We start from the raw sequence: 13,728 nt of genomic DNA, 5'->3' as shown, positions 1-13,728 counted from the left end.
GTGTTACAGATTAATGCTTGACATTATATATTTAAAAAGCCCACGTGCATGTCCCCATTTAATCAATTAAGTCACGTTATATATGTTATAATATGGTGTTTTTTTTATTATTATTATTAATTTATTTCTAATAGTTCCTTTTTTGTGTGCATTATCAAACTCCAACCCTTTTTTAGAGCAGGCAAATAAAAGTTTACATGAAACTTGTCTTGTTTTACACTTCACATCAAAAATCTGACCACACTTGATCAACCAGAAAAATGGCCCGACTAAATAAAGCAGGAGGGTGCTCTTTGTTTCCTTGAAGTAACTAATTCCTCCGGTCAAGGAGCACCGTGCTGCTGTGCTGCTGCCACACCGGTGCCAGGTGCTCCCCCTGCTGACACTGCACAGTTGGGAGTTATGTGCAGATGAGCACTCCGTGATTTACCTCCATTCATTATCCCCGCATCTTATCACTACCACTGAGTGAACATATCCATCAAAACAGATGGTTTGAACCACATTCTGCACCGACTCCCGTGCATGTATAGCTCGCACCGCACGGCTTCTCCCTGGTATCCTTTATGAAAGGCAGACCTGGGTGGAAATAATATTCACATGAGTCATATTCTAAGCACCTCAAGGGACAATGACATATTCCTCTGCCAAAGAACAACACCTGAGGGGAGAGCGAAGAAAGATTATTAAAAGTTTTGCTTCTTGCATTTTATTTATGGCTCGAAGGTGAGGCTAAAATTTTGAATTCAAGTGTAATAAGGAAGATAGTGATGCATCAGGAAAGCAGTATTAACACTTGAGCCATGGATGACAGAGAGAGGCTTTTTAAAAATTACTTTTGCAACTCATTAAGATCAGGATGAGATATTTGCTCCATTTTGCAAATAGCATCTCACCCCTGCCACACTTTCAAAGTATTCAACATTCAAAATGTATTATTTTTTCACTAAATACTTGTGCAGAGGATGTGTTGATGCAACTGCTTCCTTTAGTGCCATCATTCTTCCACACAATTAAAGTGTAGGGAGCGCCGCAACACTAGGCAGGCTGGTTGTTAATCAAGACCAGGTCATTTTATAGGCAGGGACTTGCAGTACATAGGCTGCATGTTTTCTTTAATTGTCTCTTTAACCTTAACGTAACCTGGTCACACAAGAGCCTCGAGCAAAGTAATTGTCATTGTAGACATTCCCAGATGCCGGATAGGATTTCTTTGTCCTGACCCGCTGGGAATGTCGAGCGCCCACAATTCGAGGCCCACCCAGGTGGGACTTAAAGCCAGAATCTGCAGCAGCTCCAGACGCTCTGTCTGTCATACTCCTGAATCCACACTCAGCCTTTTGAAAAACTGCTGAATCTAATGTCCTCAATCGACTCTCTAATTCTGAACATAATCTTGACCTCACATTCGCTGCCCTCATCAGCAAAGCACTGCGGGCCTCTTCCAGTAACCTTGTCACCCCATTCAAATTAATACATTACTCTAAAAAAGCTTAATCTAAAAGGCGGCATGCGGTTACTTAAAACGGGGAGCGTGTGCAGAGATAGGAAATTATCTAAGACTGTTCAAATCATTGTTTTTGATGAGGTCGCTGAACGAGAGGTTTGAAATGACTGCGCTTCTTTTCAAATCTGGCTGCTGAAATGTCATATATGGGAGGAATAATGGCAGCTTCTCTGAGTTTAGGTTTATGACAGACAAGAACACTACCTAAGTCAGCTTTTACAAATAAACTGTCCCATGAACTGGTTACTTTAACGTCAATAATCAAATTTCAACAAATTCCATCTTGTCCTGGACAATATTATCATCCGTCAGACTCACTTTAATAATAACAATTCATGGGGAGACTCAATCCTCAAGATCATGGATTTTTTCCCCCTCTTTTTTAAGTTTGTACAGATGTGTTACTCTGTTGATAAACTTTTCATTTACAGTTTTATATTTAAACAGGGGTGGTGTTTGGTGCACAAATTTGGGTCTCTGATGTGACAAAAACTCTGACATAAACTCTGTCACTGATTGCGTGGACACCTGCAGTCTGAAAGCATGTGAGCCGTTCAGATGTGTTCAGCGGTTCAGACCCAGATCACAGCAGAATTATCCAGCTTCTGCATCTTTATCTCCAACCAGCTTCACTTCATGATGTGACATTTACTGAACTTCAGCAGAAAGCTTCTGAAAGTTGTAAGATGGATCTCAGAAGAAATGCACTCCTCAGAAAAGAAGTGGAGTATAGTAGCTGACTCTAACCACTAAAAGCTGCTGCCGTGAACAAAAAGTCAAAGATATGGTTTGAAACCCAGATTCTTTGCTGCATCTTTATAGATTGCACAAAATTGTACCAGCTTGTGACTAAATGGCATAATATGTCTCCTTTCAAACCAAATGTTGGCCTCTACGGAGCTCTGCTTTGGTTGAGGAGGTTCAGATGTCAGCAGCATCATGTTTTATTGACCGAGATCATATGCATTCCAATAGTACTTTATCAAACCTAATTTTACCCTGATATAAATATATATTTATTTATAACTCAGAGCCTTTAAAATTCCGCAGGAGTCAACACTTTTTTTCTTTTTTAGGAATTTCAGTGTCAACAACACAGCTAATACCTCAGAGTCAGGTCATATTGATCTCTTTTAAGCTATGAGTAAACCATACATAGGTTAAATAAGGTGTATTCATTGAAACATGATAAAGTCAGTTTTTATTAATAGCAAGTACCGTGACATAATTAAAACTGTCATGCTGTGTGGGATGTAGATGACTTCCTGAGCATTTTGGTTTCAACTTAAACCAATCAAAATCTAAAATGAATGTGAAAAATTATTTCCAAAAGTGCGTTTTAAATGAGGGCAGCAGACACAGCAGCAGGAGCTCGAGTGCTGCAGTCAAAGCGCTGGCTGCTGTGTGTCAGCGCCCTCTAGCGGACGGCCCGGGTCACGGCACAGCCGAGGAAACGAGGGAGGAGTCACCGCTGTGACGCAGTGACGATTTGATTTGATTTATTTTATTTTTGTACATGTAAAAAACAACACTTCAAGAGAAGTTTAAGAAAACAAAACAACAAAACAAAGAATTTCATTCTTTAACACTTTAACTCTTTAACAAATCTTTATTTAGCCTACATGTGCAAAAAAGGAGTAGGAAGAAGTGTAAAGTTATTTAATCCTACCCCCATTCACTAATCATTTAATCCGTATTTATAAATACTCACATACTGTACTCACACTGCTAAATAACAGTATTATTATTATTATTATTATTATTATTATTATTAGTAGTAGTAGTAGTAGTAGTAGTAGTAGTAGTAGTATTATACTCACACACATACCTATACATACATACACATAGTTGAATATTTCTATATATTTGTACACACATGCCCATATAAATATTTATATAAATATATTTATTTACACTATACTGTCTCTATTAACTGCATCTGCTCTATATCTATGTATTTATCTATTTACTTATCTATGTATTTATATATATATATATATATATATATATATATATATATATTTATATACACACACATGCATACATACACATATAATTAGCTGCCCATTTATGTACATAAATATAAACAGATCTACCCCTTTACCCAATAGTGTTATCTGCAGGCCCCTAAAAGCCGCTAAACCCCTTCCTCTTTGTACCTCGTGAAAATCATGTTTTTATAATTTTTTTTAAACTGGTTAATGTTTGGACATTGTTTTAATTCTGAATCCATTCTGTTCCATAGTTTAACTCCACTGACTGATATAGAAAATCTTTTCATTGTTGTTCGTGTTCTGCAAGTCTTAAAATTTAGAGAACCCCTTACATTATACCTCCCCTCTCTGTCATAAAACATTTCCTGTAAGTGAGATGGTAATAAGTTGTTCCTAGCTTTATACATGAATTGTGCGGTTTGGAATTCCACTATGTCAAAAAATGTGATTAACAAGACTCCTCTCGAGACTCCTCTCCATCACTCAGAAATATAAAACAATGAAAAGACATCTCTGAACCCTTTATGCTCAACGTGAGAGGCTACTTTTTCATGATGTAAGGGGAATTTTGACCTAATAATTTGGGTCCACTTGTATCCTTCAGAGGGTAACTGTAAATCAATACTGAGCTGTTTTGGATGAACACTTTTTTCCAGTGATGAACCGTTTGTGAGTGGTCTCCTTCAGGATAACAATCCCTGCACATACAGGGTATGAATGAGCATCTATGGGAAATGTAAGACCTAGTGGTAGATAAAGTTCTCCATCAACATCAAAAAGCCACATTCCTACTCTTTCACAATTTCAGTCTCACAATTATCTCAATTGTGTGTCGACCCTCTTCTGGTGGCACATGTAAGCCGAGCAACTTACCAAGAGATTTTATGAGGCTTTCCTTTTAAAATGCCACCCATCTGTACATACACATATATCAAGTGAGACTGGGCAGCTGGCTGTAGTCATAAATACCTGGTACTCAACACTCAGGACTTCAAGAGGTCACCTTGTAGCACACCCACCTCACTCCATCCCAAGCTGCACTGTGGTGGCTCGGGAGTCCTGCACACTCCTGGGCAGCACCATCACGCGGCACCTGAGGGGGACAACCCACATAGACTCCGCGGTGAAAGGAAAAAGGCCCAGCTCACATTGTGGCTCTGAGGAGATTCGATGCACTTGTTTTAACTAGTTTGGTTTCACTTGCAAACTGGACTCCAGGTTGCTGATGGCATGGCCTGCTGAGGAAACATTAGCGCTAACGGACAAAGGAAAATTATGTGAAACCTGTTGAAACCAGTTTGTTTTTTTAAATGAAGTCTATGAGTTACTCTTGAGTGCAACGTGTGTAGGGTCCAACCCCAAAACCTGAGGTGAACCCGAGTAGCCAACCACAAACAGGCAGGAGACCAAACAATTGAAATAAAGAGCCAGATGGCTGTTTATTAAGGTGAAGGGGAAAAAACTGACTCAGGGGTTGATCCGGAGGGGAAGGCAGAGGAAACAGGGGAGCGATGGTTGGGGGTCCAGGAGACCAGGGTCAGTCGTGAGTTGGCAGCTGGGGGGGGGGTCACGGAGATCCACGAGAATGGCTGCGAGGGGAACAGAGGCGTCGAGGAGGGGTCCAGGGAGGCAACGTAGACACAGGAACAAAAAAGCCTTGGGACAAAAAACAAAGAGGGATTAATGTAAGCACGACACAAAGGTTCAAACTCGAGGGCTGAAAAAAGCTAGAGAAAGTTTCTCGAAGGGCCTGATTTAGTTACCGCATGGGTTCAGTACAATCAAGCACTGAGTGAAGGTCCAGGTCTTCTTTTAAGCCTGGGCTGGTGATTAGTGGCAGCTGAGGTAGATGGCTGATCAGCAGCACCTGTGCTGCTGGCTCTCCCAGCCAGAGGAGGAGGACTCCTAACAACGTGTACATTAAGGTTTAGTTTAGTTTAGTTTATTTTGCACATAAAACATAACAGTAAAAAACAAAGGTAAAATGAAGCATTGTGCAGGAGAGGTGGAAGGCAAAAAGGCTTATGAAAATGCTTCCCCTTTATAAAACAAACATAAACTACAAAAACAACAGCAAAAGCAAAAACACAATATAGAAATAGATAATATAAGACGGAAAAAGACAATTTACCATGAAAAAGAAAAGCACTACTGAATTATTGAAAGATGGAAAAAAAATTAAGAAAATGTAGGATAATTGCATGAAAAAAAAGGTACAATTTAAGAACTCCAGATGTGTTTCTGATCTTAACTACGGTAAAAAAATGATTTTTTTCAAGTGTTTTTTGAACAAAGCCAGGTCAAGGACAAAATCAGCTTTTCCCGAAGATCCAGCTCCTTCATGAGGAATTAACTGCCCCGCAAGTTTCCATTCATGCATCATACCCTCACTACATGATTCACATGAATACCTTTCTATTTATTCCCATCCCTTGTATGCTGTATACAGTTAAACACAATAAATCTTACAACACTCGTTATTCTACATCATCAGCACATGTAGTCTTTTAAAATGCAGTTACACTTTGTTGGATCTGTTACTTGAACTCTTTTTTTCTCAATTATGGTGGTATTTTCTATATTTTTATACATGTTATTTGTCAGTACATTTCTTGTTGGCTATTGTAGAAATTTCATATTACTCAAGGGCTCATAAACCAGCAGAAATGCCTCGTATGTGTGTGGGCATGCTCGGGTTGCTCTCTCTGATTCTGATGCTGTAATGTGGTCCACTGATGGTGCCAGTAGTTGATCCACAGTATGTTCAGCGTTTCATTTGAAATGCTTGTCACTATATTTGCCCCAGAACCCAAAAAAGGTCGTAATAGCTGCGGTTAAATTTATGACATTGGTGAGGTCAGTGTTCCTCTGCCGTGCTGGTGGACTGTTATATAAATTACAGCTCTGTGGAAAAAAGGATCCTCCATATTTAGGTGTGCAATCCTTAAATGACATTTGCACGGCAAATAAGAAAAACATCAGCTCCCACAAAGCTGCCGCACTCTGCATTCAGCCTGTTGTTTCCGTCAGCTGCGTGATCGGCAGTAAATGCCAGCATGCCGGGCCCACTGACAGCCATACATGCCCGAGCCATAGCAGGCACGGCCATGCCTGACAGATGAAGCCGATCTTCTGCTTCTTCTTTGTTTCTCTGCACTTTTCCTCCTTCAATCATTTCTGTAGAGATTGATTTTCATTTCATCAGCCCAAAGAAGCTCGCTCAGTGCGTTCCTTTGTTTATCTTCTTCCCTCGCATGGTCACCTCTGCTCTCCTCATATTGACAGACTGCTCCACCTTCGTCTAAATGTCAACTCTTAACTCTCTATCAACCAACTCCTTGATGGATGAACTTCAATCATTAAACCATAAATATACATGTAGTGTGCAATTACTTTTGATCCCTCTAAATATGCATTGTCAGTGTAGCAAAGGGCAATAAATCACACAGAGTTATTTCTACATCTATGTATTTATTTATTTTTTTTTACAAAGTGAATTTGCCAAAGGTGCTTACTCACATCCTGTAGGTAATAAGCACTTTGATACTCATAAATTCAGTAATGAATGATTTGACTTTCACTTGGACGCTGGATGGACAACGAATACTGCAACAAACCAGACACCGGTGCTAGAATTAATGGCTTTTCGAGACTTTTGTTTTTTCTTTTTTTTTTCTTTTTTTTTTAACATGTTTCTTTATTGGGTAGTCCATGTAATGCATATTAGACAATAAACATTTTTTTAAAGAATTCGACAGAATTCCCCGTTTTATATTTTACCACACACAAAAAAAAACAACAAAAAAACAAGTAAAATAAATACGGACACAAAACTTAACATAACAAACACCCCAAAACACACACACTGCAAAATACGTAATTATAAACAGGTCCCAAAGTAAGTACCAATTACCAATCAAACTCTGACTGAAGACAATAATAATAGGAAAAATAAAGTAATAAAATAAAATACAGGACACACAAAACAACAACAACAAATACATATAATAAATATAAAATAAATAAATAAATAAATAAATAAATAAATAAATAAATAAATAAATAAATAAATAAATAAATACATAAAATGAAATAAGATAAATAAATAAAAATGTAAATAAACAGACATAAGAGGAACCCTTGTTTTTTCTTTCTAAGCACGTCACATGACCGATGTGTCTTACTACGGTAATGTTGTCTTTCTAAGCACATCACATGACCGATGTGTCTTACTAATGTTGTCTTTCTGTGTGTTAGCGAGTCTTACTGGGGCTCAGAAAGACTTAGCCAACAGTTCCGTTTGCTGGGCTACCATGAGGGGCCTCCCGTCCGACCGCAGCCTCGGCCTCTGTGCAGCACCAGCAGGACAGCTGGATGATGGATCCCATCAAGTGCAACTGTCAGTTGCAGACACAACTGTCCTTTCCGGGCCAGAACTATGTCCTGTTGTTATTCTTGGGCCTCAGTAATGGGGTATGTGCATTTGGCTATTATCCCTAGATCTCATGAGCTCAGACAATGGTGCCCGCTGGCAGGGAGACAATGGTCCCTTTTACCTGTCTCTCTGCCTAAAGAAGGCATGGAGTATTTATAGTCCCAAAGCATGCGCTATTATACAGTAGAGGACAGAGGGGTCACTATATCTACCCATTGTTTAGTGCGCTGCTCTGTTATAAAGCAGCAAGGGCACTGCTCAGTCCCCATCCAGCTACAACTGAATCATGGTGAGTGGACACAGATTTTACTGCCATTGCTTTTACACCTGGACACATCCTGGCTTTGCTGCATGGATAATATGCTTAAAATATTTGTAATTGCAGTTAACGGCCAGCATCTTTTTAGATTTATGCCAGATTTAGCTCAATTTACACCTAATATAACTAATCCACGCAGAGCTCCAGCTGTCCTTTTGTGGACCACCTGATTATATCTATCTTTTCATTAAAAATAATTAAAAAAAACTAAATAATTTGAAAGAGAGCAAATAGGGATGGAAAAATTAAAGGTGAGACGACACATCTAACCATCATCTAGGCCTATGTTTTATTTTTACCAGAAAATTATACCAGAAAATTATACCAGAAAATCACACATGCACGCACACACACACACACACACACACACAACTCTTGTTCATATGTATATGAGATAATAAAGTGAGAATAAATCCAGAAGAAAAGAGGGAAGGAGAGGAAAGACCTGGGAGAAGAGGAGGAGAGCAAAATACACAGGATGAATGAATAGGTGAGAGAAGATGTGGGTAGATGGGAAGAGTGCAGGAAGAAGAAAGAAAGAAAGAAAGAAAGAAAGAAAGAAAGAAAGAAAGAAAGAAAGAAAGAAAGAAAGAAAGAAAGAAAGAAAGAAAGAAAGAAAGAAAGAAAGAAAGAAAGAAAGAAAGAAAGAAAGAAAACAAGAGGATGGGAAAATATGGAGGGTGAAAAGAAACAGTGAAGAGGAAACAAATCAAAGAAGACAACAAGAAAAAGTGACCATGTGAATCAATTACACTACAAGACGAACAATAAGAGGAAAAAAGAGGAACAGTAAGGAAAAAGAGGGAAGAAGTGGGTGTGAGAAAAAGAGAAGAAAGGAGAAGAGACAAAAGAGAAGTGGAAGAAATGTGGATAGGGAAGTAGAAGGGATGAGGGGAGTTGTGAAGGACGAAGGAAGCAATCAGAGAACAGTGCAAGGAAGGGATGAGGAGGAGAGAGGGGGAGACGGAAGAGAGAGATTGAAATGACAAGTATGTGCCACAGAGAGATGAAGCATCGATGAAGTTTCTGTTGATCCAACCTGAGCAAATGTTGCCTCATTTCCTGCAAAAACCCCAATCTTCTTTAAAAAAAAAGAGAGAGAGAAAGAAAATAATTAATTTGAATGCCAGAGGTCCTCTCCGTGAGAGATCCAGCTCCTCCAGCACTAATCCAAAACTAGACGGCAGCTGTCGAGAGGCCCAGGAATCCACGCTGTATGATGTCATCTCGCTGCATCCCCTTCCACTGTTTTTTCACAGTAAACTTGGCAGTCGTGTAAATAGCTCAACATAATCCTTTCCTGCGAGCGTTTTCTGATCAAACGGGGCTCACGGTACCAGACTGTCATTACCCAGGGCCCTATGGAATAATCCCTGAAGTGATCCCGAGACTATAAGAGCACAGGCAGTGGACCACACCCTCCCCGAGCTTAGTCTGTCATCTCGTAAAATTAGAGGCTTGAGCAGATCTTTCCATGACAAACCGACAGCGTTTGTAATCCTTTTTAATGAAACGTGTGCCCCGGTTTAAAAACACTGCCTGTTGAGCGATCAGACTTAGTAAGTTTGCTCTTGATCAGCTCATTATCCTCAAGGCATGTGTGCACGGGGAGAAAAAAAGGATAGTAATGTGTACACACGATTTACAAAACAGCTGACTGTGGATACTTGTAATGTGTGTCACAACCCGCACGAGCAAGTTGAACATGTGTGAAACAACTTAAATGTAAAAACCTGAACAAATATTATTATTTTATAAGCAAATTTATCATATACGTGGTCATTTTACACACAAAAATATCCCTGTGCATGTAAAATATTGAATGCATGTGCACCCATGACCTGATGTACACCGTTTTAGTTTTTTTGTTAATTTTTTTTTTTGGGGGGGGGGGGGCGGTGGGGTTGTAAATAATATAAAACCTTCTGCTTTTTCATTAGATTTGTGTGTTATTATCCTTTATGGTTATTTTGAGGTGTAGCAGACCTTTTTATGAGCAGTCAGAACAGACCTGGCCCCTGAATTACAACACTATTTAATTCTGGCCCCAGAGGGTCAGAGAGTCTTAGCAAACAGACTTTCAACACTAACTCCTCTCTTTGCATCAAATACATTCAGAAACTCTTTATTTTATTATCATTGCAGCTGTACAGGACTGTCTCAGAACATTAGAATATTGTGATAAAGTTCTTTATTTTCTGTAATGCAATTAAAAAAACAAAAATGTCATACATTCTGGATTCATTACAAATCAACTGAAATATTGCAAGCCTTTTATTATTTTAATATTGCTGATTATGGTTTACAGTTTAAGATTAAGATTCCCAGAATATTCTAATTTTTTGAGATAGGATATTTGAGTTTTCTTAAACTGTAAGCCATGATCAGCAATATTAAAATAATAAAAGGCTTGCAATATTTCAGTTGATTTGTAATGAATCCAGAATGTATGACATTTTTGCATTACAGAAAATAAAGGACTTTATCACAATATTCTAATTTTCTGAGACAGTCCTGTATATTTTAGTTTTCCTTTAATGTTAGATGTTCTTACGTCTAGCATTCTCTCTAACACTGAATCTGATGCCAGCTTTGTGGATCTGTGAGCTTCCAACAGTGTGAAAAGTCTCAAAACTTCACATCCACGTGCACAAATGCAACATAACCTAACCGTTCAACACCATTCAACAGTTTGTATGCACAGGAAGCTCAAGTGTGAAGTGATCGCATTTGTGAGATTGACTATAAAAGTGGATGTGCAAACTACAGTACCTTCTCTCTGTCTACCTGTAACCACACAACTAAAAAGTCAGACAGGCGTCAAGGTGAAGACAGTGACATTAAATGTGGTGAATCAGTTTTTGTGCTTTGTGGTATAACCCTGCAGTCTCCCAAGAAAGCAAAGAAGAAGGCCGCCGATGGCGCCGGCTCCAATGTCTTCTCCATGTTTGAACAGGCTCAGATCCAGGAGTTCAAAGAAGTGAGCGCTCTGACATATATTCAATTTCAAACTTGAATCTGAGCACCTGCAGTGACTGCCTGCTGTGCAAACTGGAGACGCGCAATGTAACTGTACATCTTCTGCAGGCTTTCACCATCATGGATCAAAACAGAGATGGCTTCATCGACAAGAGCGACCTGAGAGACACCTTCGCAGCTTTAGGTGAGCTCACTGTCTGGTCACGTGATTCTCTTCTTTGTTGTAACGGTTTAACAGGTTCGTATTTGACAAAAGATAAGCAACGGCTCTACTGTTAATGTCGTCGTGTTCAAGCAAGTCTCCTTGAGTAGATGGTATCACTTAGATCAGTGGTTCCCAACCTTTTTTCCTTGGAGCCCCCCCTACTTGTGTCTAAGACCAGCCGGGCCCCCCGACCCGTATGTGCTAACACCGAAAGAGTCTTTAATGGAAAAAATGAACATCAATTATGTTTTTTTGATACATTTCTCTTTGGTTTACTCTGTATACATATGACTTTGGCCAAGAACAAAAAAAATGTCAAGGTGTATCAGTGTCGAAGTCGTGAAACTGTGGAACCGCCTGGATGAGGAACTAAAAAAAAGTAGCTCAATTTATAAATTTAAAAAAAATTATAAATCTAAAATAATGGATAAATATAGAACACAAATATAAATTATCTTCATATTAAACTGTCTAAATTATGCAACATTCCTCCTGCAGCTATCCTCAAATCGTGAGTGACCACATTTATTTTCTTCTCTTCTTTTCTTTGTTTTGTTCGTTCGTTTCGTTTTCTTCTTATTAGTATCTTTTGTTTCTGAAGTCTGCCTTTGTTGAAAAGGATAGGCAAAATAAGCCATGAGGCTTCAGCCTATACCTTTTTGGTCAAAAAAAAAAAAAGGAAATGTGTACATATATATATTTATACCTGTTTGTATACTGTACATATACAGTGTGTATATGCAAACATCTTAAAATGTAAATGACCAAAACAAAATAAACTAAACTAAACTAAACTAAACTAAACTAAACTTTGTTTTTCTCCAATGTCACCAATGTATAAAATACGCACAAAAGGACATAAAAATATTTCTGAAAAATGTCTCTTTTAATATGAGACCAACATTTTTTTAAATTTTTCCTTTAACAACCTGTTGGAGTAGATTAAATGTTGAGTAATGATATAATAATAAGGAATGAAATCATTTCCTGTGTTTGTCACCAGTCTATAAAAAACACAAAAAATATTCAAGACATTCATAAATTATTCCTAACTATTTCTTATGAATGATTCATTCGCAAATATATTTTTTACAACTGCTTAATTCCAAAGCAGACAAAGTTTCGCGCCCCCCCCCAAAGATCTCTGGCGCCCCCCCAGGGGGGGCCCGAACCCCAGGTTGGGAGACACTGACTTAGATGATAATTGATTAACTGAGAAAATGTTAAAGAGATTAATCAGGGATCTAAACAATCATCACAAAGCCCTAGATCTTACCCTGCTTTTTCTTTCATCCATCTCCAGGTCGCTTAAATGTGGGACAGGACGAGCTTGACGAAATGCTGAAGGAGGCATCAGGACCAATCAATTTCACAGTCTTCCTCACTATGTTTGGAGAGAAACTGAAAGGTGAGCTAGACTGCGGGGTCATCACATGTGTAAATGGAAATTTGAAATAATTCTTTATTATTATTTTATTTAATCAAATCTCACATTTTTGTGTTTAGGTGCTGACCCAGAAGAGACCATCCTGAATGCTTTCAAAGTCTTTGACCCTGAGGGAACGGGGGCGTTAAAGAAGGACTAGTGAGTAAAAGTTGAACACAGCAGCATCAGATGAGGTGAGTTTCTGTTCTGCTCACCCTCGCTAACTCTCTGCTCCCTCTCACAGTGTGACAGAGATGCTGACGACTCAGGCTGACAGGTTCTCTCCTGAGGAGGTCTGTGCTCTCACTCTCAAAATCTTATGCTTGCTACAGGAGTTTTGAGTTTCCTAAAACTCAAAGATAAAAGTTTGACTTCATTTAATTTTCCCCTTATGCCTGCAGATGGAAGCGATGTTTGTAGCGTTCCCTCCAGATGTAGCGGGAAACCTGGACTACAAGAACCTGGTCTACGTCATCACACACGGTGAAGAGAAAGACGCGGAGTAGAGGACTTCATCCTTAGATAACTTGTTTGTGTCCAGATGTGTCATCTATCTCACAAACTACAATGGAAATAAAATTTTTAAAATAAAAATTTCACTTCCATGTGTTAAGTATGTATTTTTATAATATGAATATGTATGTATACACTGGTCATTCTCTGAAATTATCATGAGTGAATTAGAGAAGATGAATGTAAATACAACATAATGAGACAGCGTCATGCTGGCTGGTCTGTGTGTTTGCTGTTCTTTGCTCGAGAGACTGGCATGTAGCCTTGTTTTACATGATAACAGCAGAAAAACACTTTAGGAGCTCCATGTTGAATCTGCATGCTTGAGTTTTAGTCTTGTGCTGACTCTT

The 13,728-nt window shown here is 38.8% G+C and overlaps 1 protein-coding gene across 1 annotated transcript; it reads left to right on the top strand.

Annotated features, from left to right (window-relative positions):
• The first annotated feature begins 8,112 nt into the window (after nt 1-8,112).
• myl2b (myosin, light chain 2b, regulatory, cardiac, slow) lies at nt 8,113-13,464 on the top strand. Its single transcript, XM_061730473.1, has 7 exons — nt 8,113-8,225; nt 11,143-11,235; nt 11,343-11,418; nt 12,743-12,847; nt 12,946-13,024; nt 13,110-13,158; nt 13,267-13,464. The coding sequence occupies exons 1-7, from the start codon at nt 8,223-8,225 to the stop codon at nt 13,369-13,371; spliced, it is 510 nt and encodes a 169-aa protein (XP_061586457.1). The 5' UTR covers nt 8,113-8,222; the 3' UTR covers nt 13,372-13,464.
• Nucleotides 13,465-13,728: the final 264 nt, after the last annotated feature.

Source organism: Cololabis saira, chromosome 9 (assembly GCF_033807715.1).
Source record: "Cololabis saira isolate AMF1-May2022 chromosome 9, fColSai1.1, whole genome shotgun sequence".
In the NCBI taxonomy this organism is placed as follows: domain Eukaryota; kingdom Metazoa; phylum Chordata; class Actinopteri; order Beloniformes; family Belonidae; genus Cololabis; species Cololabis saira.
The sequence above is the reverse complement of the archived record's forward strand: the minus strand, read 5'-3'. Positions and strand labels throughout refer to the sequence as shown.